Below are 27,755 nucleotides of genomic sequence, written 5' to 3' on the forward strand. Positions count from 1 at the left end.
TCGGAGCGGGTTCATGAAAGCCGGGGGGAGGGCGGGGGGGAATGGATGTTGGGACATAGAGGTTTGGTACAATAAGTGAATTGGCCGCACCGCACTCTGACGACAACGTGTCGCCTACAGCAGCCTACGACATCAGAGTGCAGCGCCACATTAAATACGCACTACAATGACAAGAGTTTAAAGCGATTTGAAGCATGTTTTATTTTTTTTGGGAGGAGGGGGCAGAGCTTTGTGACGTCATATTTGAAGGGGGGGTCCGACTTTTTGTGACGGCGTGTGACGAGGGGGGGGGGGTCAAAAATCGTCAAAAATCGCGTGACGTCATTTATGGACGGCCCCTAAACTCCACCACCCGCTACCCCACCACGACCCCAGACCTCCCCCAGAGCCCCCCAGAGCCCCCGGCTCGGGCTCTGCGCAATGTCAATTGCTCAATGAAGCATAAACTGCGCAATTGCAGACAGGCTTTGGTGTCAACACTGGCGAGAGAGGGGGGAGGGAGCAACACTTCCCGAAAATGAACGCGAGTAAATAAATAATGGGCGACGTTTCGGGCAATGGTGCTTTTTCATGCGCTGAGTTGTTGTGTATGTGATTCGTGCTTTATGGCTCATGCACCCAATTGCAGCATATCAGAATACAACACGCTGATGTACACAACACACGATATACACAGCACTATGTACACAGCACTATGTACACAACACACGGTATACACAATGCACAATATACACAACACACGCTATACACTACACATTATATACACAGCACTATGTACACAACACGTGTTTGCTGCGGTGGTAGTTGTTCGAGTCTGATGCTACGAGGTGTTATGCTGTGGGTCGGGTAAATAGTGGGGGGTGGAGGTGGGAGGAGGGAGAGTGGGGGGGGGCTGGAGGGGAGGGTGTAGGGGGATGCAGGGGAGGGGTGGGAGGAGGAGGGGGAAGGCTGAGGAAGGGGAGGGGTGGGGGGGATGAAGGGGAGGGGTGGGAGGGGGTGTGGAAAGGGGGGAGGGGTGGGGGCAATGAAGGGGAAGGGGGGACTGAAGAAGGGGAGGGGTGGGGGGGATGAAGGGGAGGGGTGGGGGGATGAAGGGGAGGGGTGGGAGGAGGAGGAGGGGGCTGAGGGAGGGGCGGGGTGTGTAGGGGGATGAAGGGGAGGGGTAGAAGGAGGCGTGGCCTAATTTGTCCTTTTAATCTTGGGGGGCAACCATCGGCCCCCTCCACCCCGCGCAGTGTCGTCACCACGAGGGAGGAGGAGCGAGCGAGCGAGCGCGCAGCTATTTAAAGGGACGGCCGCTGCCGCAGCTGCTGCATCTTCCGAGCGGCGCGCGTGTTCACACCTCCGTCTACGCTTGTCCTTTTTCCACACACCAACCGCATCCGTGCCGTGCCGTGCCGTCACCGCAGGTCGAGTTCCAATGGCCGCAGCGAGTGAGCAGCAGTCCCGGCGTTTCAGCGTGCTGGGCTGGGAGCAGGTGGAGCGTCTGGACGCCGTGCTGGACCAGAAGGTTCCCATTCACGGCAGGGGGAACTTTCCCACGCTCGAGGTATGGCGGCAGTACACACACACTACCTACTGTACACACACACTGTATACTGTACACACACTGTCTACTGTACACACACTACCTACTGTACACACACTACCTACTGTACACACACTACCTACTGTACACGCACTACCTACTGTACACACACACTACCTACTGTGCACATTGTACACACACTACCTACTGTACACACACTACCTACTGTACACACACTACCTACTGTACACACGCACACTACCCACTGTACACACGCACACTACCCACTGTACACACGCACACTACCCACTGTACACACGCACACTACCCACTGTACACACGCACACTACCCACTGTACACACGCACACTACCCACTGTACACACGCACACTACCCACTGTACACACGCACACTGTCTACTGTACACACGCACACTGTCTACTGTACACACGCACTACCTACTGTACACACGCACTACCTACTGTACACACGTTACTTGTACACCAACCTAGCACTTGCCCTAACATTCTGTTGGCCTACACAGGGGAGCTCTGTATTTGTTTCCCCACGTGGTCTAGACTCTCTAGAGAACGCGTCGGTGTGTGATGCATGTGGTGCAGTGTGTATTGCATGTGGTGTGTGATGCATGTGGTGCATTTAGTGCGCTGTTTGATGCATGTGGTGTGTGATGCATGTGGTGCGGTGCGTAAACATCGCCGCTGGGGAGACAAAGGCGGTCGGGCGTGGTGCTGGCCACCCACCCCCTCGTGTGCCGCGCCGGCCTTCATAGGTGCTCGCTGACAGCACTTGCCCCAACAGTCTGTCGAGGCTACACGGGGGATCTTTGTCTATGTTCCGGTGTGATCATGCGTGCGTGTGTGTGTATGCGTATCTGTCTTCCCCTACGTGACCTAAACAATTCCCTATCTGAATCTGCATCTCTTCCTCCGACTCGTGTGACGCTAATTGCGAAGGGGTCATCAGCGGCGCTTGCAGCGCACCCTACGACTTTGTCTCGTGCGTGTGGGCAGCGCTGTGGCCAGGAGCTTCAATACCAATGTCGAGCTCTGCCAGCCACGACGAGAGAGGAGAGAGGGCTTCAGGAGAGAGTTGTTACGCCTGCCTCGAACTACAGCGGTGTTGCTGTGTGCCGTCTAACTTTATGATTAAAAACGAATTCTTACGATTGATCACGGGGCGAATTGCCTACTCGGTACCATCACACCAACACGCAGAGAGAGAGACATTTAATCGTGGTGTTGGTGGCAGCATTCGACGCGCACGCATTACGACACTCTAGCCTGCAACAGGCACGGATGGATATCACCACCCCTCCCACCCCCGTCGTTGCGAAATCTCGTTTCATCCCATCTAGCGCATCCACCATGGATTGTGCAGGGCAATGGGGATGTTGCTGACATTTTCACCACCGGCGCAATCCGCTGTTGTGTTGGGGCACGCAACCCGGGCAGAGGGAACTCGCCTGTTATCATCAGCTGGCAGGCCTGCGGCAAAGTTTTGAAAGTGCAAAGGCATGCGGCATTGCATCTCAACCAAACTATTCAATTTAATTTTTCCAGGTAAGGCCCCATCTGAGGTTTCTAGCTCTTTTTCACAAGAGACCTGGCCCACAGATTGATAGCGACGTGGCTTAATCGCGCGGACATTGATAGCAGCCAAATACTCTGAACACGTGGTTGAGTCTTCTCAATGTGGAGGGGAAAAACCGGAGGACCTGGAGAAAAATCCACGCGACCACGGGCAGAGAGAGAGAGACACGCAAACTCCAAATATACAGGCGTCAGGGTCGGGATCGAACCCACGGCCTCCTGACTGCCGGGCAATTTGGTCAACATTTAATTCTGTTAAACAAAATATATTTTTCAAGTAAAGTTCATTAAAAACAGAAATGAATATACTAAGAAAAACAATGCTAGGGACCAATTAATGGGGGGTCACAAGACCTCTGCCCCACCATGTTCAATGCATTACAATGTAGACTGTGTAGCAACTTTAATGTGAGCACATCTCTCGATGCTGGACATAAACAGTGGGCCTACGCTATGTTTTTTTATGGAGAGAGAAGGGGGACAGTTGCTGATAGGTTTTATAATCCAGGCATCTATTTCTCTGTGAGTCTGTGGGTCTCTGTGCGACTCTTATGGATCTGCTGTATGAGAGTATGTGGGTCCCTGTGCGAGTCTGGATCTCCATGTGATTCTATGGCTGTCTTTAGCGAGTCCATGGATCTGTTGTATGAGTGTAAGTGTGAGTCTGTCTTCTTTTTGTGAGTTTATATAAAATACAGTGTATTATACGCAGCATATAAATGCAACCGCGTCTCAAGACAATGTACATAAAGAGTGCTGAAAGTTTATTTTCATAAGCGAGGGAGAGGTCCAGTCAGCCACGAGCAGAGAGATACAAACAAATTAACCCGTAAAAACAACGTTTTTACTATAAATCCTTTATATGCGTGGCATTATTCATTTCTGTTTTCCTTGAGTAAGAGTTTCATTTGTATCACATTGGTATTTTAAATTAAATAAAAAAAATTCCTAAAAACTGGAAAATTTTGGAAAGAAAATTTCACGAAAATAAATTGTCACGCACAACGAGTCTGTGTGCAAAATGTCAGCTCGATTGGATCACGGGAAGTGGGTTAAAAAACGACCGAAAGATTTGCACGGTCGTAAGCGCGCAAGCAAGCAAGCGAACTTATTATGAAGGATTTAAAAATGGGACGTCGTGAGTCTGGATTTGAGCAGGGTCAGGGATTCAACAGCACGGATCGCTAGGGAAATGGAGTTCCAGGTTAGGAGGGCAGCAGACGAGAATGATCGATCTCCCCCCCCACCCACTGATCGATTGCTCCTTTATTTGTCCAGGGTGGGAACCCGTCGAGACCCCGAGTATCTTTTTACCAGGGGTAACATGGCACAATGCAAGCAGCAGATTTTTGAGGTCGGAAAGTCTTGGCGGTGTTTACCGATCGCAGAGTAAAGGGCTAAAGGTGCAGTCCTGCAATTGCTTGCTCACGTCACTGCTGGCGGAAGGGGCGTCCTGTTAGAGGAAACGGGAAGCGTCCCCCCCCCCTCTCTTAAGAAGCTATTTGGCCTCCTATTCCGAGCCGGCCAGTCGTATCGCAAGAGGTGGGAGTGCCCACACTTTACCCCACCACACGTGACCTGCGGGTCAACTTAACTGTGGGTGGACACATTTATACGGCTGCTGGGTGGACAGAGGTGCTGGAGGGGAGGGGGGGGAGATTTATTAATCATGCACCGATGTTTCAACCGCCGTGCCGGGAGATCGAATCAAACCAGCGACCTCTAGATTGCAGGTCCATCTTGCTGACCGCTACACCACCGTCACCGTGGCAGCGTCCAATCGCTGAGTGTCCCACGGGGCCTTTTAAAGTCTCGCCACGTGGTGTTCTCTACGGTAATCGTGTTGTAAAAGAACTACAAGATTGCTAAACGGCTTAAATGCATACAGCAGCGTACAGTGACTTGCACGGTTGCCAGATAGTGCTGCTGTGCTTGCAATGGCTGTGCGTGTGCCAACTTGTGCGTGTGCCAACGTGTGCGTGCTGGTGTGTGTGTGTGTGCGCGTGTGCCAACGTGTGCGTGCTGGTGTGTGTGTGTGTGCGCGTGTGCCAACGTGTGCGTGCTAGTGTGTGTGTGTGTGTGCGCGTGTGCCAACGTGTGCGTGCTAGTGTGTGTGTGTGTGTGCGCGTGTGCCAACGTGTGCGTGCTAGTGTGTGTGTGTGCGCGTGTGCCAACGTGTGCGTGCTGGTGTGTGTGTGTGCGCGTGTGCCAACGTGTGCGTGCTGGTGTGTGTGTGTGCGCGTGTGCCAACGTGTGCGTGCTGGTGTGTGTGTGTGTGCGCGTGTGCCAACGTGTGCGTGCTGGTGTGTGTGTGTGTGTGTGCGCGTGTGCCAACGTGTGCGTGCTGGTGTGTGTGTGTGTGTGCGCGTGTGCCAACGTGTGCGTGCTGGTGTGTGTGTGTGCGCGTGTGCCAACGTGTGCGTGCTGGTGTGTGTGTGTGTGCGCGTGTGCCAACGTGTGCGTGCTGGTGTGTGTGTGTGTGTGCGCGTGTGCCAACGTGTGCGTGCTGGTGTGTGTGTGTGTGCGCGTGTGCCAACGTGTGCGTGCTGGTGTGTGTGTGTGTGTGCGCGTGTGCCAACGTGTGCGTGCTGGTGTGTGTGTGTGTGTGCGCGTGTGCCAACGTGTGCGTGCTGGTGTGTGTGCGCGTGTGCCAACGTGTGCCTGCTGGTGTGTGTGTGTGTGTGTGCGCGTGTGCCAACGTGTGCGTGCTGGTGTGTGTGTGTGTGCGCGTGTGTCAACGTGTGCGTGCTGGTGTGTGTGTGCGCGTGTGCCAACGTGTGCGTGCTGGTGTGTGTGTGTGTGCGCGTGTGCTAACGTGTGCGTGCTGGTGTGTGTGCGTGCTGGTGTGTGTGTGTGTGTGCACGTGTCCTTGACACCAGGACCTACCGTGGAGCTGATCTGCCCTCTGACCATCGACTAGTCATCTGTAAGATGCGCCTGCCATTCTTCCACTCCGGTGGTGGGTGTACACCCAGGATCCCATTCCAACCAAAAGTGGCCTGGTCTAAGTTAGCTGATGAAAGTTGCAAGCGAGAATTTCATCATCGCTTGCAGCTGGGGTTGGCATCGTCCCCCACTCCACCTGATGTCGAGGGTAAATGGGCGAGGTTTAAGACTGTGACTCATGCAGCTGCAATGGCTGCTTTGGGTACTCGGTCCAGACCTCCCCGGGAACCCTGGCTGACGGAGGAGGTGTTCAGGTTAATTGAGAAAAAGCGACAGGCCCACTCTCATCGCCTACAGCATCCCACGTCAGAGAATGAGGAGGTTTACCGCAGCCTTCGCTCGGAGGTTCGGAGAGCCGTAAGGCGCTGTAAGGATGGGTGGTGGTCGCGGGTTGCTGAGGAGATGGAGTCTGCCTCAGTGGCCCGTGATCACAAATCACTATTTAACTCCATCAAAAAAGTAACCTGCAGCGCCACACCTATTACCATCATTAGAGGAAAAAACGGTGATCCAATCTCCGACCCCCAGGAACTGGTTTGCAGATTTGCTGAGCATTTCTGTGAGGTCCTGGGGGAGGGAAAATCTCTCAGCCAGGAAAACATCATGGCACAAAGTGGGGATAACCCTGCTGAGGCTGCGGTGCCTCAAATATTGGAAGAGGTCACCCCCTGTGAGTGGCTGGCTGAGGTACCAGCTGTTGAGGAAGTACTGAGGGCGATCCGGAGTCTGAGACCAGGGAAGGCACCGGGCAGAGATGATCTCCCAAGCGAAATGCTGAGGGAGGGTGGCGTTTGTGCACAGACTGCCCTATATGACATCATAACAACAGTCTGGACCACTGGACGGGTTCCGCAGGACTGGAAGGATGCCCTGGTGGTCCCCCTCTTTAAGAAGGGGGACCGTACCGACTGTAACAACTACAGGGGCATCTCACTCCTCAGTGTGCCGGGTAAGGTCCTGGCAAGGATTATTCAACATCGCCTTGCTAGGCACGCTGAGGAGAGGCTTGCGGAGCCCCAATGCGGTTTCAGGAAAGGGCGGTCCTGCACAGATGCCATATTTTCTGTCCGTCTGCTACAGCAGAGGTGTAGGGAATTCCAAAAAGACCTACATCTCTGCTTTATTGACCTGGTCAAGGCCTATGATACCATCAGTCGGACTGGGCTCTGGGTTGTTCTTCGTGCTTTCGGAGTCCCTGACCCTCTGCTCACGATCATTAAGGACCTTCATGATGGTGAGCGGGCCCGGGTAAAACTACGTGGCCGGGAGTCGGAGCCTTTCCCTGTACACCTTGGGGTGCGACAGGGATGTCCTCTGGCTCCCACATTATTTAACATCTATTTCGACTGCGTAGTTCGTGAAGCCTTCAATAGCTGTACCGGGGGAATTACCATTTGGTACAGATATAATGGGAGGCTGATCGACGCCCGGGTGCGATCAAGGGATGGCTCCCTATTGGTCAACCACGTTATGTATGCCGATGATTTGGTAATAGCTGCTCATTCAGAAGAGGAGTTGGAGACGCTGCTGCTGAGACTGGAGCGTGCCACTAAGAGGTGGGGCCTTACCATCAGCCCCACCAAAACTAAGCACCTGCCTGGGTATTTTGTACCATCTGGCACTCCACCCCCACAACTCCCAATCGGTGATGGGGCAGTTGTGGAGAGAGTGGAGAGTTTCCCATACCTGGGCAGTGTGCTTATGACCGGCTCCAGTTTATCAGCAGAGGTCTCACTCCGAATCAGTCGAGCGGCAATATCTTTTCATCGGTTGCGTAACGCTGTGTGGAAGCTACCTGGTCTGTCGCTCCGCACGAAGCTTCAGGTCTTCTCGGCCACGGTCATTCCCTCCCTTCTCTACGCTTGCGAAACGTGGACCCCCCTAGTGGAGCATCTTCGCCGGTTGGAAACATTTAGGCTGGCCTGCCTACGATCCATCCTGGGTTTAACCAGGCTGGATTGTGTGAGGAGCTCACAAGTCCTTGAAAGATCTGGGCAAAGTCCTATCAGTGAGCTCCTCCGGCAGGCAAGGCTGCGTTGGCTGGGTCATGTAGCCCGCATGCCCAGCCACCGCATGCCTAAACAGCTTTTGTTCGGCCGGATCGAGGGGGCTAAACGGGCGCGGCACGGGCTAGAGAAGAGATGGAGTGATGTGGTACAGGAGGACGTGGAGCTGAGTGGACTTGCCGATGACTGGTACCAGCGGTGTCAAGATCGGCCTCAGTGGAGGAGGCTCGTGAAGGACGCTACTGGGCAGTTGGAGGCAGTCGCCCTCCAACAACAACGGAGGGCGGAGGAGCGACGCTCACAACAACGAGCGGAGCGCTGGGTGGCTAAAGCACAGCAAGTTGGCACAGTAGGGGGCACAGGTGGTGCATCAGCCACTCGTCTCGGTCATCTCGGTCAGTCGACCCGTGGCACCTGGGTCTGCCCCGTGACCTCCTGCCAGCGGGCGTTCGACACTTCACGTGGCCTCAGGGTGCACATGGCCTGGCACAAGCGTCGTGGTGACGTCACCGCCACTTAGTGGCGAATGGCGGTTGTTGTGCACGTGTGCCAACGTGCGCGTGCTGGTGTGTGTGTGTGTGCGCGTGTGCCAACGTGTGCGTGCTGGTGTGTGTGTGTGTGCGCGTGTGCCAACGTGTGCGTGCTGGTGTGTGTGTGTGCGTGCGCGTGTGCCAACGTGTGCGTGCTGGTGTGTGTGTGTGTGTGCGCGTGTGCCAACGTGTGCGTGCTGGTGTGTGCAATAAGCATTGCTTGGCATGTTGGTTGCCCAACGCCGAGCCGCACTCCGAACCGCCAGGCCTCCCCTGTCAATGCCGATCTCTCTGCTCCTGCGGCTGCTGCTGCTGCATCATTCTCGGAATCCAGAGCCCAATTCTAATAATAATAATATTTCTTAATGCGCTTTGTTTGCCCATAAAGAGCCTCGCCGAGTCTCAAGAAGAATTTCGTTTTGTTTTCGAGAGGGTGCCGCTGCATTGGCGATGATTTTGGTCAATTTGGCCGGTACCTGCTAACGGGTGTTTAAATCAATCAAGTCTTTATTTCTAGAGCACGATTTCGTGCAAAGGATGCCATTCAAAGTGCTGTACAGATTAAAAAAAAAACTAAATTTGTGGAAAACCCCGGCGAAAACCCAACACGAATGGGGGTGGGTGAGGGTAGGTGTAGCGCAAGAAACTCCATACAGATGGGTTCAATAATCCATCAGCCTCCTGACCACCTCGCATTCTGGACATTAAATCACTAGTCAGGCCTGTCGACCCTGGCATTGTACGTGTGTGTGTGTGTGTGTCCGCGCCCGTGTAACTTCTTTCGCACCGTACGTAGCCGATCGTACTAGTCGGAGGTTCGACATCTTCAATTGTGACACATCTTCAATCTCTTATAATAATAATGCAATTTATAACGCGCGCAAATTTGCGGACGTAACGGCCGCAACTCAGAGGCGCGGAGCCAAGCTCGGAGTCGCTCGAAAGCACGTGGTTATAGAGGTGAGTTTTTAAGTGTCTCTTGAAGGAGGCGATTGAGGTGATGCTGCGAATGTGCAGAGTGGTGACGGCGTTCCAGACTGTTGGGGCTGCCACCGAGAAGCGGCGCATAGACGTGACCATCCTGGATATTGGTTTCAAGAGGAGGTCCGCGGAGATACCGCCTGGCAGTGCAGTGGCGTGGATATAATAGTTGACCCAGTATTTGCTGGGTGAAATATTGGCCTTTTGAAAGAATGTGCCCACACGTATATTACAATATATCGCTTGGCAGGTCGCCACTTCTGCTGCGTAGTTGCTTGTCCATAAACTATTCCCCTCGGTCATGCCGAGTCATGCCTTGTGCTTGTGTCCGCCTGCCCTTGTTGTTAGGCAGGTAAAGGCAATAAACGCCCGGTGTTTGTGTGTGTGTGATTCACACTTGAATTACTAACGACTTGCACCTTTGAACGGCAGTAACACGGGGACATTAATAATTAAAATCGTTTATGGACTTCTAAGTGAGCCCCATAGCTTCTTGCGTCTTCAGCCCCCCCCCCCGCTCCTCTGCACGCCCCCCCCCAATAATTTGTACAATGATGACGATCGCGTTTGAACTGGAAGCCAAAAGAAACGCGCACGGCGAAAAAGCCGTCGAGAAAGATCGCCTTGGGGCGAGTGCTGTATAAGCGAGCTCCTGTTCGGGCTCACACGCCCTGTCCTTATTTTATTTTTTGAAGGCTCCCTAATGTCAGCTGCGGTGAGAATGTTGAGCTCTGGCAGCAGTCGGGGTTCTCATCCTCTGCGTTGACGGCCGTGCCTCCCGCACTTCACAAGAAAGGGCCACCGCACACCCCCCCAACGTGTTTAACCTTTAACTCGCCGTTGGGTCAAGTGCTGTTCGTGAACGCCTATTCAGGCCGACACGAGGCACGCGTATTCACAACAACGACGACGACAATAGCCGCCATTCGCTGCTAACTGGCGGTGACATCGCCACCGCGGCGCTCGCGCCAGGCTAAGGTGTGCATTTTGGGGAATGTCACGTGAGCTTCAAGAGGGTCGCGGGACAGAGACCCTCCAACCCGCCCCCCCAGGAGCTGTGAGTTGACCGCCCGAGATGACCGTCAGCTGCTTCCACCTGTGGCACCTTCACCGCTCTGCCCATCCTTCCTACAAAGGAAAAATGGGGGTGGGGGGGTGGGTGGCATCGCTGCATCCTCCGTTCATTGTCGCCTGCACGGCGCATTGCACGTGAACGCTCCTTCCTGCGTGCGGCGTTCGCCACGGCTGCGCACGCGCGCACAAAGTAGTGTGTGACATCCGTTCTTCTGTGCACGCGTGGACGGATGGCTTTCCGATAGACGACGTGCAGTGATTGTGTAACTCGGCGCCGGCACAATGCTTCTCCTTTCACCGCCAGGAACTATTCGACGCAGTGCGGTCCGCCTATTCAGGTCGCCTTGCCTTTTTGTCGGATTGCACGCGTGCACAGATTTGTTGGTGCTCGTGTGCCGGCAAGCGTCGAGAGTTCCAGCGTGGTTTGTCCACTGCTGGATGACAGCCTTCATCCCCAGCCCACGCTTTTCTTACCGCGATTCCACGATGCAGCGATCCACCGCAGAACCCCCCCTCCCTCCCCCCGACCCCATCTGCAAGCAAGGGGGATGCTGTCATGATGCCGTGCGTTCCCTGGCCCGCCCGCTGCGGCGTCTGTTCCGGTGCCGCGACGCGTCCTGCCAGAGAGGCCCTGCTCACTTTGTTCTCTGTCTCGCAACGCAGTCCCAAGCCTGCAACCAATCCCCATGCTTAATGTGACGGGGGGGGGGGGTGGGCCGTTTGCATTGTCGCGGAGAACACTTGGCTGACTGGCTTTCTGGCTCGCTGGCTGGCTCGCTGGCTCACTGGCTCACTGGCTGGCTGGCTCACTGGCTGGCTCACTGGCTCGCTGGCTTGCTGGCTCGCTGGCTGGCTCACTGGTTCACTGGTTCGCTGGCTCGCTGGCTGGCTCGCTGGCTCGCTGGCTCCCTCGTGCCTCCTTTTCAAGCGACCGAGCTGCCGGGCCGCGGTGGACTGCCGAGCCAGGCCCGGGAACAGCGAAGGCCCTTCGTGGTGAATGGCGGTTGTTGTTCTTGTTGGGCAAAATCCTTCATTGGCCGCATTTTATATTTATACATTTTGTACCGCCCCCCCCAGTTCTGGCCACATCTGCGTTTTTAGAAAATGAAAAATGTTGCCTGTGGGATATATTAAATGCAATTGGAGTTGCTTTATTGATCTTTCCACTTTTGAGTTTCTGTGTCTCAATTTTTTTTGTTTGCCCTGAAGGGTCAAGTATTTCCAGAGAAAGCTGTTTGTGAAAATCTGGTTTTGCCACTTGCGAAATCCCCGCCCCCCCCGCTTGTGTAAAACAATGCTCACATTCCCCCCCCCCCCCCCCGATTGTTGAGCCGAGGAGTCGCAGAGGTGGTTCGGCTCGTGCGGCCGCCCCTGTTAATACCGCGCACGGTCTGTGGTCTTCTTCAAGGTTCCTGTGACATCATTCACAAGCCCAAGGGGCATCGTATAGCTGGTGGCCGGGGGCTGCAGGGGGGAGAGTTGTAATCTCGGGGGGGGGGGGGGTCACAGTTCAAATTGTGTCGTATTGGGAAAAATGATACCGCACGTTACTCGCTTGGGATTATATACACTCTATATATCTAGCGGTGGTCGCTCACCTACTCCGAACACTTGGCAGGACCCTCCTGAAAGGAGAGTCTTGAGACCCGGTGTGGTTCTTCTGTGGAAATAAGCGGAATGGTAATCATAAAAAATACCAAAAATCTTTATTGAAATTATTTTAAATTGTGTTGACATTGTGGTACTGATGGGCGACCAAGGTGAAACATTTCACTGAGCAGCGCTTATGATAATAATAACAACAGGATATTAACCCGGCTTATTCAGCAACCAGCACTGGTGAAGTATGGTCAACTAATCCCCATAATCGATTGCAGTGTTGGCAAGGCCTTATCCGGCAGTAGAATATGGCAGAGGGTTGTGTATCCTGTTATTTAATGTTAATATATATTGTTATGTAATATATATTGTGAAGATAATTGCAGGTTATATAAACCCAGAGCTGTCAACCCATGCGGTTTAACCCCGTTTTCTTGTACAGGAAGGAAATTGAGTGTTCAGGGCCATACGGCGAACAGCCGCGTCAACACGGAAAACAAAAAAATAATGATACGGCCAATTAAAAAAAGTTGTGGGACGGATTTTTTTTTTTTACACTCTGGAGAGTAGCGATCCCCGTAGCAGCTGACAAATTTGATCTGAAATTAAGACTCGGTACAGATTGTACGCACAAGCTACATCTCCAAATCCGGTTTTCCAAACAAGCCACGCTACAGCACAGCGACAAGCGTTACCTCCTGCAGCGAAGTTAGCGATGCCGTGGTGCGTTTACAACATGAGTGTGTGCGTTTACAACATGAGTGTGCGTTTACAACATGAGTGTGTGCGTTCACATCAAGCAGGTGGCAGCATCAGCATACAGGGTCACAGAAGGTAGCGTAATAATTAGCTCGTTGACACCACTTGTCAAAATGAATACGTAAAATGTTTTTTGTTTAGTAACATAATTTTCGTCTTTGTGTTTCTCCCTCGTGATGGGACTTTGTAGGATGAACATTCAGATTTATAAGGGAACTGGGTGACCAATAAGGTCTGAATTGGTCTGTAATAGTGGAGGCACTGATAAGTGGTTGCCAGGTATGTAAACCAGAGCCTGGGAGATGCAAAAAGTTGGTGGATCATGGGCGAGTGCGATTGCGAACCCGTTCGCGCGGATTCGTTTCTGTTTGTGCGGTTGGGTTATTTCCGTTTTTCTCCCGCACGGAGCCAATTTATTTATCGTGGGCGGCATCTTCGTGGTGCATTCTACCCACCCGTGTCCCACTGGCAGGGGGGGGGGACCCCCTTACCGTAAGAGAGTCTACTGAGAGCTCTGTAGAGCCACGTCAGAAAAGGCACCTCGGCCCAACTCTTTCACACCGACCCAATACGATCTCGGGAGAGGTGGACGTACCCACATTTCACCCCACCGCCGACGCGGACCCTGGTGATTGACCGAGTGAACGTGTACGGGCACTTGGCTGATTAATGCAGGACGCTCATAGTGAAGAGTCCTGAGACTCAGCGATGCTTTCCCGAATAAAAAAAATGGCGTTATTATTATAATTTAGTTAGTGTTTGCTATGGGGGGTGGGGGGGTGGCGTTGCAAATGGAATACTTTATATGGTCGCACTCATTGCACACAAAGTGCTTGCCATAAATGAACCACAATACCTTACTGATGTCGTCAAGGAGCATAAACCATCATCACTCGAACTGCGGTCACCCTCGCAGCGACTTTTGGCTAGCCTGTCGAACGAAGATGGTCGCCGCATCCCGCGCTTTCAGATGCGCGCTTCTGCGGCCGTCTGGAACCTTCCTTCCGATATTAGGAAGCCACTGGGGCTATGCACTTTTAAATAATCGAGATTGAAAATTCATTTATTTTAGAAATGCTTTTTGCCTTTCGTTTGTTGTCCTTCCCCCGCGCCTCCTATTAGCACGGCTGGCTTCGTACAGTGCGAAAATAAGTTTGACTTGCATACATACAAATACAACCAGTCAACCGACTTACCTGAGCAATGCCATCTGCCCATGGGACCATCACGAGACCTGCGCTCATTCATGCCAATAGCAACCCACAACGCTGTACATTAATTATGTGTAAGGACCAGATCCCATATACGCAGTGCGAAATAAGTTCAACGTACATATGTTAAGGCTATACGAATGGTAACTTCGTCTTTGTGGCATCGGGTTGGGACTGAGCGAGCGGTGCGTGTGTGTTCCGTGTTCGCTGGCACAGTGTGAAAGCAGTTCACCGTACATACATACGTACGTTAAGGCTTTGTGGCATCGGGCTGGGACTGAGCGAGCGAGCGGTGTGTTCCGTGTTCGCTGGCACGGTGTGAAAGCAGTTCACCGTACATACATACGTACGTTAAGGCTTCGTGGCATCGGGCTGGGACTGAGCGAGCGAGCGGTGTGTTCCGTGTTCGCTGGCGGTAGGTGCGCCCGCGGGACATCGTGCGGATCGTGCGCGGGCGGCTGGAGGAGCGGGGCATTGCGGTGCGCGACGTGCGCCTCAACGGCTCCGCTGCCAGCCACGTGCTCCACCACGACAGCGGCCTCAGCTACAAGGACCTGGACCTCATCTTCGGCGTGAGCCTCACGGGGGAAGCCGAGTTCCAGCTCGTCAAGGTGCACGTCACGCCACGTCACCCACACGCTCCCCCCACCACCACCCCGGCAGCGATGCGGCGATCCGTTGTGTTTCCCCGTCGCACGCATGTGATTACATTTTTCTTCCCACGTGCTCCCACACGTATAACGCTGATTAATTGGCCTGATACCAACTCAGTATGTTGAGGAGCGCAGAGCTTGGGCAATTGTTGGTAGCGCCTGCTCAGCATCGCTGCTGCTGCTGCCTTCCCGCTCATCGGTGTCAGCCCCTCTCTCTCTCTCTCTCGTTACGAGAGCGAGGTGGGATACTGTGCAGCAGTGGTGCGTTACAAGTTGACTCTTGATATTAAGACCATTCTCCACGTGTGCACCTGTGTCTGTGTGCCATTGTGTATGTGCTGCAGCCCGTTATTATTTTGTAATTAATGGATTAATTAAAAACACATTTTCGTTGTTGCAAGTCTATTTAATCCAGCAGTCATTATGGGACCGCTATGCGTCGTTACACTCCAGTGCCGTTGCCTCTGCCGTGTTTTGATGAGAGAGTGCCAGACTAACGCTACCACTGTACCCTCCCCTACCCCCACCACATACACTACCACCACCACCACCTTCATCATCACAACCACCACCTCCACTAACAATACCACCACCATCGCTACCACCTGCCAACCCTGTCCACCACCACTATTCTAACATTCGCCGTCAATTATCACCACCTCTATTAACATCACTACCACCACCGCCACCTTCATCACCATCATCAACCACCGCAACCAACCCGACCCCCCACCACCACCAAAACGCCTACCCCCCCCCCGCCTACCGTTGCCACCTCCGCCGCGCACAGGAAGTGGTCCTGGACTGCCTGTTGGACTTCCTGCCCGAGGGCGTGAGCAAGGAGAAGATCGGGCCGCAGACGCTGAAAGAGGCGTACGTCCAGAAGATGGTGAAGGTGTGCAACGACACGGACCGCTGGAGCCTCATCTCGCTCTCCAACAACAGCGGCAAGAACGTGGAGCTCAAGTTCGTCGACTCGCTGCGGCGGCAGTTCGAGTTCAGCGTCGACTCGTTCCAGATCGTCCTCGACTCGCTGCTGCTCTTCTACGAATGCTCCGAGCACGCCATGTCGGAGCGCTTCCACCCGAGCGTGCTCGGCGAGAGCATGTACGGCGACTTCGGCGAGGCGCTGGAGCACCTGCGCGGCAGGCTCATCGCCACGCGCAACCCCGAGGAGATCCGAGGTGCGCGCTCGTGTCTGCGTGCGCTCGTGTCTGCGTGTGTGCGCGCGCGCGCATGGGTTGTGGTAGTGTAGCGGTTGGCGCGTCGCGCTACGAACCCGGAAATCTCTGCTCGCGGCTGACGCCAGTGACGATTATCTGAACTGGGCCTGGGCCTCCCCTAGGTCGTCTCGGCCTCAAATGAGTACCTGGTGCGGTGTGTGAATATCGCCACTGGGGAGACAAAGGCGGCCGGGTATCATTTTGGCAGCACCGCCAACCCCGTGTGCCATCCCGGCCTTCATATTTGTTTGCTAATGGCACTTGCCCCGAACGCGCTTGCGAAGTGTATACAGCGGGATGAGTGGGTTCCTGTTTGTGCGCGCGTACATCTGTGCCCGCGTGCCTGCGTGCGTTCACGCATGAGCACCGTGCGATCCAAAACGCTTTAAGCCTGCCCGCGAAAACTGCCTGGCGCCGAGCCTAGCGATAAAGAATGTAGGCCGCGACCTCGTCATTAATAACGCTGCTCCTGCTCCTGCTCCAACCAAACCGCGTCGAGTTTGTCCGACCGCCAGCGAAAACCGCACGGGGTTGGTGGGCGAGGGGAGGAGGGAGTTCCCTTCCCCCCCTAGGCGTCACAACGCCATTAGTTTCCTCCGAGCTCTCTGCGTCACGCTGGCCCACGTGCGCGCGTTCGTCCACGCATCGTCCACGCGGCGACGCGTTGGAGTCAACGGCGGCGCTTTGGTTTCTAACTGGACGAACGAAGCGGTTAGCCCCGCGGGGAACATTGAGGGGCGCGTGCGACCGCCGCCCATCATTGACTGGACATCTGTGAACCTTGGCTGGACAGAAGGTCCAGTCAACGGGGCTAACGGCGGCTGTAGGTTCACAGATTTCCAGCCAGAACAACTATTTAAACTGTTTTTTATTTTACCAGGTTATCGGGCCCACTGAGCTGTATAGCTCTTTTTCAGATGCCACCTGGTCACAAAGGATAGCTTATCATGTGGAAACGTATAGAAGCCAAATTCTATAAAACACCAATTGATTCTAAATGTGGAGGGCCCGGAAAAAAATGTACAAGTCATATTTTGGATCGAACCTTGAACCTCCTGTATACCAGGCGAGGGAATTAACATCTCGCCACCGTGGCACCGACTGGACATCTGTGAAAGAGAGCTTTGCAGCTAACCGGATTCCTTCAGAATAAATAAATAGTCTGATTCTGAGTGACGCCACCCATCGGAGTGAGCGGGTTGGCCCGAGTCCTAGGCCTAGTGAGGGATGAGTGTGCTGGGGGGGGGGGCGTAGTTGACTCGGTACGAATTCACGTTGGAATTTTCACCGTGATTTTTATATTTACAATAAACCCATGTTTATTCGACACACATGGCCTTGCCGAATTATCCAATATTCCGAACTATTTACAATCGTACCCCCCAGTGCCTCCTGCCCTAATAAAAAATAAAAATCCAAATTTGTTTTCCAAACTCTTCACACACCCTGCATCAATTCTATCCAAAACTTTGGATTTGTCTCGCAGACTAAGGGATTTATACTTCAGACCCTTTCCATTTATTCTTGATGTCGGCTTAGAGGATTGGCTTGCACAGAGTGCATAAGCAAAGTAAAGTCCATAGCAACAGGGTCTGCACTAACGCTCGCCACGCGCGCTGCCACTGGACTGAGTCGTCGTTTTGGCCGTGGTGCATGGCGTTACTCCGCGTGTATGCCGAAATTGGACAGTTAGCTCGGGGAAAATTCGGCTTGTCACCAATAATAGACAGTATATGCCGAAAATGCAGCCGTGCCGAATTATCCCCAATTACGAATGATCAAATTACCGAAATAACGAGGTTTTGCTGTACATGCACACGTTTGTGCCGCCTACGTTACCGTCTTGAGTTATGATGGTCGTGGTGATTCGCTGTTAGATGTTTTTGTATGTCCGATGGCGATTTTTTTTGTAGGTCTTCCTCGCGCGCGACAGAAGTTCAACATCATACGAAAATTGGTGCGCAGCTGAAGCAGTAGTCGATTGGCACGTTTGTTCAACTTTATTAATCGGCTGTGTCGGTCGGAGGAGGGTTAACGACACCCACGCCCGACCGCCTTTTGTCTCCCCATTCGCGATGTTTACAAACCGCATGAGGTTACTCTGTTGAGGCAGAGTTGACTAGCCGGAGGCCTGGGACGGCTTCGGTTAATCGTCACTGGTGTCGGCCGTGAGCGGGAATCGATCTCGGGTGGCGTGCCGGGTTCGGAGCGCAAATTGAGTTGGCCCTCCTGAATAACAAATCTCGCGGCTCCGCGAGGCCCTGCTGGGTAAATTCGGCGTTAACGGTAACAGACTTGCCGACGTTACTACGAAGCGTCGGGGAAATAAGCCGCGCTTCGGGAATCTGCCCGCCCTTCGAATGCCGACGTCCGCGCCTCACTCCTCCGGCCAACGCAGGCCGCCCGTGTTCTTTGTCCCGCCGGGTGGGGGGGGGGGGACACTTGAGAGGGCGATGCAGTGCCCACGACGTGACCTGCCATGCAGCTCATCGGATACCTCCGGTCTAAATTAATATTCCGATTCTAATTGTGACCTCGGACGACGTCTGGCGAAGAGAGGAGCGCGGTTCGCTCCCTTCGTTGTTGTTATCTTTTATTGTTGTTAGCGGCGAGCTGCTGTCTGCCCTCCAACCCCCACCGCCACCACTGCCGCGACCTGGTCGTCTGTGGGAAAGAGTGCTTTGTAGCTCATGGGATTCCTGCAGTACAAATACAAATTCTGATTCGGCAGTATTGGCGCTAAGTTCAAGCAGCCCCCACCGTGTGCGGCGTTTTCCACGGCCGTCGGAAGTCGGGCCGTGCCAGTCCTGGAACGGCCCCTTTCCGCTCCTGCGTTCAAACCCCCCACGGCGAGAGGGAATCGACCGTAGTACATTTTTAACGAGTTTCAAAGTACGCTTGGGTCGGATTGCGCTGTCCCAAGGTGTATCAACTTTTATGTCGTAATAATCAAAAACGCAGCCCAGGTGTTGACTGCGGCGTTAGATGATGATGACGATGATGAGAATCCCGACGATGATGATGACGATCACATCGTTCCTCGTGACATCGCCTATCTGCTTCCGACGGGCCGCCTGATATTAAAGCCCCAGCAGCTCGGACTGCAAACGGAGAGCCGTGCGGTTAGTGCGGTGCCAAGGACCAGCGCGTGAACGGGCGCTGAGCCCCCCCCCTCTCCCCCCGGTTCACTCCGAGTGGTCGTCTGATGGATGCGACGTTGAGAGTATCCACATCGCTCATCATGGTGGGGGGAGCGGGGAGCGGGGAGCCAGCAAGCAGCGCCTGCGGGGACTGTGGCCTCAAAGTTGGGTTCGTTCCACTGGAATAGTGGGGCTCCTGTATTTGGGAAATTTCGTATGGAAATAAATTATTTTCGATTTCAGAAAAGTCCACGTGGGCAGCTGACTTACCCATCCGTCTGTCGCTGCTGCGTCGGTTTTCACGGTCGCGCTGTTCCGTTGCGGTCACGATGCGTTTTCGAAGTCCAACGTTTCGCTGCACATGCTTGTAAACATAACGTGGACTGGTGGAACATTGTGGGTGGGGGGCTAGGTTGCAGCTATCACCCCCCACCCTGCCACCCCCAATTTTCTGAATAGGGGTAAGCAATTGACTCTAACCCCCAACTAGTATTGATTGGCAGTGCGTCTTATCAGCAAGCAAACCGTGGAGCCGTTTGATACATTTGTAGTCTCGCCAGCAGCAGAGTCGGTTGTTGCTTGAACCAACCAACTCTGGCATTTCTGAAGCGTCCTTCTTCCCAACGTCCCGGCTGTGGGTCCACGGAATTATGTGTGGCGGGTCGGGGCAGGGGTAGGGGGGTGAGGGGGGCGTTAGGGGTAGGGGGGGAAGGCGGTCGTCGCCAAGTTGGGAGTGAGGGAGGGGAGCGGGCGAAGACGCCGACAGACATCTGGGCCCGACATTAGCGCTCGCGTTCTCACAAGGTGGCTTGTGTCCGTCCAACGTTATTATCTTATCGAGGCTAAGGAGTTTTCAAGGTCTCCCCCACTCCTTTGCCTTATGAATCGTTTAGCTGTTTGGGCCGCTTGTCAAAGCGACGGCGTTTGTCCGATGCCAAACGGTCGTTTTAGAAATCTGGACGCGGATTCGGGTCGGGCACTCCGCTTCGGGGTGGGGATTCTTGACAACACCGGCGTCGGGAGGAGGGGGGAACTATCCGGATCGCGACCCTTGCACGACCGTGGATGTTCTCTTCCCCCCCCCCACCCCCCTTTTCCCTCCCCACGGGTGTCGCAGAAACGCGCTCGCAGCACCGAGTCTGTCTGGACGCCGCTCGGCAGGAAGCGGAGAGGCCGGCTATTTTCTTATTGGCAACGTCTGAAGGAGATGAAATGGTCGAGATGTTTTTGTTGGGGCTGAGCGAGCGCGCACGTGTGCGGCTGGTTGTGCCGAGCGGGCCGAGCGAGCGCAAGGGGGGGAACGTGCATTTTGAGTATCGGCGGAAAAAAAAAACCACTTGTGGTTCTAAAAAAAGATATGAATAAAAATAATGAAATATCGGTTTTTTTCTTTTTCCCTCGTACGCGTGGACCGGAGGTTGCTCGAAGGGTTCGCCGAGCGGTAGTTCTGCCATATCCGCTTCTGTGGGGGGGAGGACCGTTCTCGAACGCGAAAGGGTCGCGCAGTTGCTCCGTGAATAAGTTGGGGATTGATGACGAAGTTAAGTTACGAACAATTAAAATATTTTGCCCCCCGTCGTCAAACGGTGATCTCCGGGTGACCCTGACGACCCTAATTTGAAACTCGCTTTTAATTATCGGCCCGGTTACGTCGGCGATGAGACCATTGGCGTCCGTTGTTTAACCGTTCACTCAAGCCTTATTTTAACAAGAACTATTTGCGCGTAGTCGGCGGCGCTGCTGTTGCGACCTGCTTACTCTGGCAAGCACTTTGCACGCAACACAAAACACGCACGAACGTCGTTCGCGTTGATTGCGTAGAGCAGTTTGAATATTTATATCACAGTTATGTAAGTACGCTTTTTTTGTTTTGTTAATACGGCATCATCATTCGCGCACGCCCGGAATTCGTAACGCTTACGGATTCCTGGCGTGGGGGGTGGGGTTGGGCGGTGGGTGTTAAGGCAGCCAGAACCAAGAAGCACCGACAATTTTCCTCCAAACTCTAGTCCTGGAGTCCTACATTGCGACCTTTTTCTTTCTTTCTACCGCCGCTCACAAAACCCACTCGTCGCCCTTTGTCCCCTCCGCTCCCCCCCCCCCCCCCCCCCCCCCCGTTCAGGCGGCGGCCTCCTCAAGTACTGCAACCTGCTGGTGCGAGACTTCCAGCCGGCGTGCGAGCAGGAGATCAAGACCCTGGAGAGGTACATGTGCTCGCGCTTTTTCATCGACTTCCCCGACATCTCGGAGCAGGAGCGCAAGCTCGAGTCGTACCTGCAGAACCACTTCCTGGGCGAGGAGGGCAGCAAGTACGACTACCTGCTCACGCTGTGGGGCGTGGTGAACGAGAGCACCGTCTGCCTGATGGGGCACGAGCGCCGGCTCACCCTGGGCCTCATCACGTCGATGGCCTTCCGCGTCCTCGCCGAGCAGAACGTCATCCCCAACACGGCCAACGTCACCTGCTACTACCAGCCGGCGCCCTACGCCAGCGACTTTAACTTCAGCGGCTACTACCTGCCGCCGCCGCCGCAGCACGCGCTCGCCTACGTGCCGTCGTACCACCACCACCAGCACCACCACCACCAGCAGCAGCACCACCAGCACCAGCAGCACCAGCACCACCACCACCAGCAGACGTGGCTGCCCTGCAGCTAACGCAGCCGGTGATGCCCCCTACCGTGATGCCCGCCCACCTGCCCGCCCGTCTGCCCCGCCAACCTCGCTGATTGATGACGGACCGCAACAATTACCCCCCCCCCCCTTCCTCCCCCCGGACCAATGCCGTGATACCATGCGGTCTTTTATTTTATTTTCGATTTTCCTTCCCCTTGCCTACCTCGCTCCCCCCCCCCCCGATTTCCTGATTCTACCCCCCCCCAACCCCCCTCCTCCACTGCCACTCCATAGTCTCTCCGCGCCGTTGCTGTTGGTTTCTCTCTTCCATTTTACGTCTCTCGGTAAGACGGGCAAAGCAGCAGCAGCAGTGGCGGCAGCGGCATTAAGAACTGTGCGCGTTTGGCAGCATTCCCCTTCATTGAACCGAGATTGCAGAACTGCATGCATCGAGACTTGCACGCCCACACACACACGCACACGACCACACGCAAATGAGTGAAGAGTGACGAAGAGGAGGTTGAGCAAGAGAAGATACTGGGTGGTTTTGCCCGCCGCGCTGCTTTCCACGTGTGTACATATGTAATCCAAGGCTCGCGACGCTTGTGCCAGAAAAACTTCCGCGGGCAAGTTGCGGACGTTAACCGTTTAGCGCTGGTGGAAGTAAAAAACACACTAAACTAAAACACACAAAAAAAACGGAACTCGAGACTTACACGCAAGATGTTTTGCGACCTCTCTTCGGGGGAACTCTCCCGACGGGAAGAAATTATACGCGCAAAGAAGAGGAAGAAGAAGAAAAATACAACAACAAAAAAAACCGGGACACGCGTTGTGAACGGGGGAAAAAAATTTCATAAAAATTTTAATAAACGCTAAAAAAAAATAAAAAAACCCCAAGAGAAAAAGACTGAAAAGGAAAATATTGGCGAGGCAGCCGTGCGTGGCGAGCGCGACTGCCTGTCGCAGGTTGACTGCTAACGCGTCGTCTAGCTGATTAACCACAAAAAAAATATTACCGATTTACAAAGCGCTATATTTTTTGGGGGTGGGGGGCCGGGTCCGCATTTAAAACACGAGGTCGTCACGAGCCCAACGTGGACACCCGACGCTTCCAGAGTTACGTGGGGGCATGCGCGCGTGGGGTGAAATGGGGAAAGCAAGAACGAGCGAACGCCCCGGGGATGCCACTGATTTTTTTTTAACACCCCCCCCCCCCCACGTCGCGCGATGGTCAACCTTCACGCCGCGGGGCAAACCGAAATAATTCCTCCCCCAACTGCACACAACGGGACGCCTCCCACCCACCCCCTTCCCCGTGTCCCTCCATGCTTGGCCTGTGACCACCGCCGACCCAACCGCGGCACGTACGACGCTTTCTCGGCCTCGTCTGATGCCAAGCCCGGTGACGGAACGGACGCATTTATCAACTCTCTGCGTCGCCGCGCGGTGCGTTCGGTCGCTGGGCACGCAGGGACATGTGGGATAAGAGTCCGTGCCTTCCCGCTGTTTGCGAGCACCCGTGTGCGTGGGTTAGTCCGAGAGCCCGGACCAGAAGTTTCACTTTTGTCGGTAGCAGCTGAGGTGGTGTCACTTTAGCGGTTCCACTTTCTTTACACGGCCAATTACGCGCTCGCCATTTAATTTCAAGCGTGCGAGTGGGTTATCGAGTTCATCTAACTCTCGTTAGCCTACATGAATAAGTCCATGGACTTAACTAGAGTGCTGCCACCTTAGCCAGTACAAATTTCTACTCTGGCCCGTGACACCGAATGATGTCGTCATTTCTGCGCGTTTTCCAGCCTGCTTTTTGTCGCGTTTTTCCTGGCACGGGCGTCCTCTGCAAAGTCCAGTTGCGTTCGACCGCAACGTTTCCTTGCAACGCCTTCGGTGGGGCAGGTGGGGCAGGACCGTGTGTGTCGGTGCGTCCGTTTGCGGCGGTGCCATCGTCTCGCCAGCGCTACCGGCAGCGCCGACGCCGCTACCGCCCGTAGCTGCGGTTTGAGTGCCGTTAAAGGGATGCATACAAATTGACTCTCTCATCTGTGCAATTTTGAAACTCTTTGAATCTTTAGGTTGCACTTGTTTTTTGAGTTGGGAGGTCGAATCCCAACATAGTGTTTCCCCCCCCCCCCACACCTTCCCTTTCATTTGTTATTGTCGCTTGTTGTTGTTGTTTTTTGCGTAATTGTGTTAGGTAATTTACACAAGTGCTTGCGTTGAACGTGTACGGTACGCCGTTGGTTTTTGAGTAGCTGAGAGAATCGAAGCTGTAACTGGAGGGTGAGGGGGAAGGCCGAGTTTGGATTTATCCATGCCCCCTTCCCCCCCCCCCCCCATTGGCACATTTCGGAGCCGTGCTGGGGCCAGGCTTACGCCACTCGGGAGAGGCTCCAGACCCTGCGTCCCGAGTCCAATTCAAATATCACGACGGTGCATGCACGTGTCGCAGTTTGCTTTCCGGGCTCGGCTTGGCCAATAACCATTCGTGCTGGCTTGGCTCTGATGTTCCAGTGGGGGTGGGGGAGGGGAGAGGGATCAAGATGTGTGGCAGAGAATGAGACCTAAAATGAAGGTGGCAATTTTTAAGGAACAGCAAAGTTGGCCATGGAATTGTATCGGGTATTTCCAATCCCCCGCGTGGTTGGGTCAAATGAGTGGACAACCGTTGCCAAACCTCGCCTAGAGTTCCACCGCAGGAAAAATCGCAGAATCCCTCAAAATGATCCAGTTACAAAGTCTTACTCCCTCACGCGCTCACCCCCAGAAGTGTTCAGATCCTTCCATGTTTGAGAGGGAAAGATCAATTGCAATCCATTATACTTTTTTTTGCGAGTGATATTTACCGTGCAATTTAGCGTTAAGACAAGAGAAAAGCCCTACATAGATACAGTATAAATATATGTTTACAAAACAAATCGCCTCCAGGTTCTATCAATCGGGAGTAAAACAGGTCCGAAGAGATGACCATGACGACGATAATGATGGTGGTGGTGGTGATGCCCATGATTTATTGTGAGTAGGGACGAAAAATTGGACTTTGGGAAAATGTTGACGGGAGCGCAGTGCATCTTGGGAAGAGACGATGGCTGTAGTGCACCGCTGCTGGATGGTTCTGTCAACGCTGTCAAAAAAAATTAAATAAAACCATCGCGGGGTCAAACGTCGGGGATGTAACGATGCACCGATTTGGTCGCGTTTTTTCGTAACGTTTTTTTGAGTTCGCAAATTCGTGCGTGCGTGGGAACCTGATGTAGCCGCCGCCCCAAACTCGTCGCCACTACGAAATTGGGCTTTGCGTGACCCCCTGCCCAGCCACTTGGGGCCCACTACAAAACTCACGATGTTCAGGACTTGAGCGAATGGCGACGAACGATCGAATCGCGGTTTCTGACTGCTGGTGGTGGCGCTGGTGGTGGCGGGTACTGGTGGTGTGCGGCTCGTAAACTTGCCATGCGCAGCACTTGAGGTGCTACAATACTTTTGGGCATTATGTTTATGATGATGTTGATGTTGTTTTAGATTTTATTTTAAACTTAGCCTAAGGTGGGGGTTTTCTTTTTTTAAAAATATATACGGGGGAAAAAAAATTATAGAGGAAGGGCAGAAAATAATATTCGTGCTGCCGATGGTCCGACAAATAAGCTATATATGGTAGAATATATTCCAGACACTGAAGAGAGAGAGGGGAAACAAACAGGAAAATATATATATATAAATATATAAACCGGGAAAAAATGTCTACGAAGCGCGTTCGTTTTTGAGTTGACGGATTGCAGAGAAGAAAATATTACGGGACCATCGATTCGCTCGCGCGCCTCGCGATAGCGAATGACGAAGGTTTCCATCGATTGCGATGATTCACGATGGTGGGGGCGGGGAGGGCGTGTGAGGGGGTGGGGTGGAATGGGTGACGTCCGATGGTCGACCTCACCCCCCACCTCCCCCCCGCACGCGCGTGCGTTTATTTTCAAACGGCGATTTGTAGCAAAAAGTGTCCCCACTAGCGAAGGATTGCGCGCGCTTTCACACTCGCTCTGATCGCGTCGGGGCAACCCACACACCCCCCACACACCCCCCCCCACACACCCCCCCCACACACACCCCAACACCCCCCCCCCCGCACTTCTTATCTCAGTCTTTCGGCGATTCTCAGTGCATGCGAAGTGATGATGAACATGACTGTGTCTGTGACTGCGTGTGTGTGTGTTACTGTGTGTGTGTCACTGTGCGTGTGCGTGCGGTGGTGTAGCGGTTAGCGCGCTGCGCTTCGAACCTGGCAACCCGAGTTCGATTCCCGCTCACGGCGAACACCGGTGACGATTATCTGAACCGGTCGTGGGCCTCCCCTAGGTCGACTGCGCCTCAAATGAGTGCCTGGTGCGATTCGTAAACATCGCCACTGGGGAGACAAAGGCGGCCGCGCGTGGTGTTGGCCATCCACCGCCTCGTGTGCCGTGCGGCCCTTTATAGGTGCTCGCTAACAGCACTTGCCCCTACAGTCTGTTAAGGCTATACGGGGGGGGAACTTTGTCTTTTGTGCGGGGTGCGTTCCTCGTGCCGCTCGCTCTGTCCGCTTCCTCCCCCAGCCCTCCCCCTCCTCAGCGCCCCTCGTCCCCAAACCGGTTCACACGCGGCGAGGGATGATGTCGAGTTCGATCGTAAAGACACACAAAAAAAAGAAATATATTTTGTTATATCAAGACTTTGCCTCGGAGACATTTAGTGAAACATGTAGCGGGTTTCATTGTTCTCACCCCCCCCCCCCCCCCCCGTTGATCCAAAAGTTGTTGAGGACGTGAAGAAGGATCTGTTCCAAAGTATGAAAACAAAAATCAGAAGAGTTTTTTTTTTTAACCCTTTTCTGGCAATTAAACGGCTGTTAAGATGTTCAAACCACCCCTTTGCAAGGCATCGACATCTCAACGCGTGTTTTTATTGCCAAAAAGGGGTGTAAAAAAAAAAACCTTCGCTTGTTATTTTTTTCTTTTCATACTTTTGATACTGGCAAAAACAACAAAAAGTGTCCCTTTTTTAAAGATCAGGCACTCCCCGCAAGAGTTTGTGCGTGGCTGCCCCCCCCCCAACCGCTCCATTTGCCACCAGGACATGTTAACGTCGTGAACCCACGCTGCCTCAGTTCAATGCACTGGCTTTGCTTCCAAGCATTTATTATCACCACCACCACCGTTCCTCACCCTCCTCTCCGTACACTCCTCCTCCTGAAGACCGGTGGAAGAAAACATGTACCGCGCTAATCGGATGTGCGGGGGTTACGGACAACAAAGTGAACACACGAAAAAACTCATTTCTTTAATTTGCAATCTAGATGATGAGTTAAGATTGCATTGTATAGCTCCAGTGGCTTCCTAATATCGGGAAGGGAAGAGCGTTCCAGACGGCCGGAGAAGCGCGTCTGAAAGCGTCGCGCGGTGCGGTGACCACCGTCTGTGGTTCGGTCTGTCAGGGCCCCCCCTCCCAGCCTGCCCCCCACCTCCCCACCAGCCTGCCCCCCCCCCCCCCACCAGTCTGCCCCCCACTGAAAACCGTGAATAGCCGCCACCATGATTGGTCAACAGAGACGTCCACTCTTGTACGTTGTGCAGGTCCGTGTGAGTGTACAACACTTTCAACGTTTTTGTTTTTTTGTGGGGTGACTCTATTTTTGTTTATTGATGTTGTTGTCTGAATGTAAGATTCTAAGGACCAAAGAAACGGCGCGAGAGGGGGGGGGGTGGTGTCGTTTCCCGCATGGGTTTTGTCTGGGGGGTTGGGAGGGGGGGTGCCGTTTGGGGGCTGGGGGCGGGGGCCTATGTGTGTCTAATTTTGTTGTATACATATACTGTAAGTGCCTGATCACATGACCATTTCATTAAACT

The 27,755-nt window shown here is 53.8% G+C and overlaps 1 protein-coding gene across 1 annotated transcript; it reads left to right on the forward strand.

Annotated features, from left to right (window-relative positions):
• Positions 1-1,278: 1,278 nt before the first annotated feature.
• Positions 1,279-27,755, forward strand: LOC144947896 (terminal nucleotidyltransferase 5C-like). The gene is made up of 4 exons (XM_078877277.1): positions 1,279-1,549; positions 14,664-14,855; positions 15,688-16,081; positions 21,383-27,755. The coding sequence occupies exons 1-4, from the start codon at positions 1,421-1,423 to the stop codon at positions 21,916-21,918; spliced, it is 1,251 nt and encodes a 416-aa protein (XP_078733403.1). The 5' UTR covers positions 1,279-1,420; the 3' UTR covers positions 21,919-27,755.

This window comes from Lampetra fluviatilis, chromosome 47 (assembly GCF_964198595.1).
Source record: "Lampetra fluviatilis chromosome 47, kcLamFluv1.1, whole genome shotgun sequence".
NCBI classification, from domain to species: Eukaryota; Metazoa; Chordata; class Hyperoartia; order Petromyzontiformes; family Petromyzontidae; genus Lampetra; species Lampetra fluviatilis.

What these genes read in the sequence shown, in the direction of transcription:
- LOC144947896 (XM_078877277.1), top strand. Translation starts at nt 1,421, where the DNA reads ATGGCCGCAGCGAGTGAGCAGCAGTCCCGGCGTTTCAGCGTGCTGGGC. An exon ending in GGAACTTTCCCACGCTCGAG is followed by an intron (nt 1,550 to 14,663) that starts GTATGGCGGCAG and finishes CGCTGGCGGTAG; the next exon opens with GTGCGCCCGCGGGACATCGT. An exon ending in CCGAGTTCCAGCTCGTCAAG is followed by an intron (nt 14,856 to 15,687) that starts GTGCACGTCACG and finishes CGCCGCGCACAG; the next exon opens with GAAGTGGTCCTGGACTGCCT.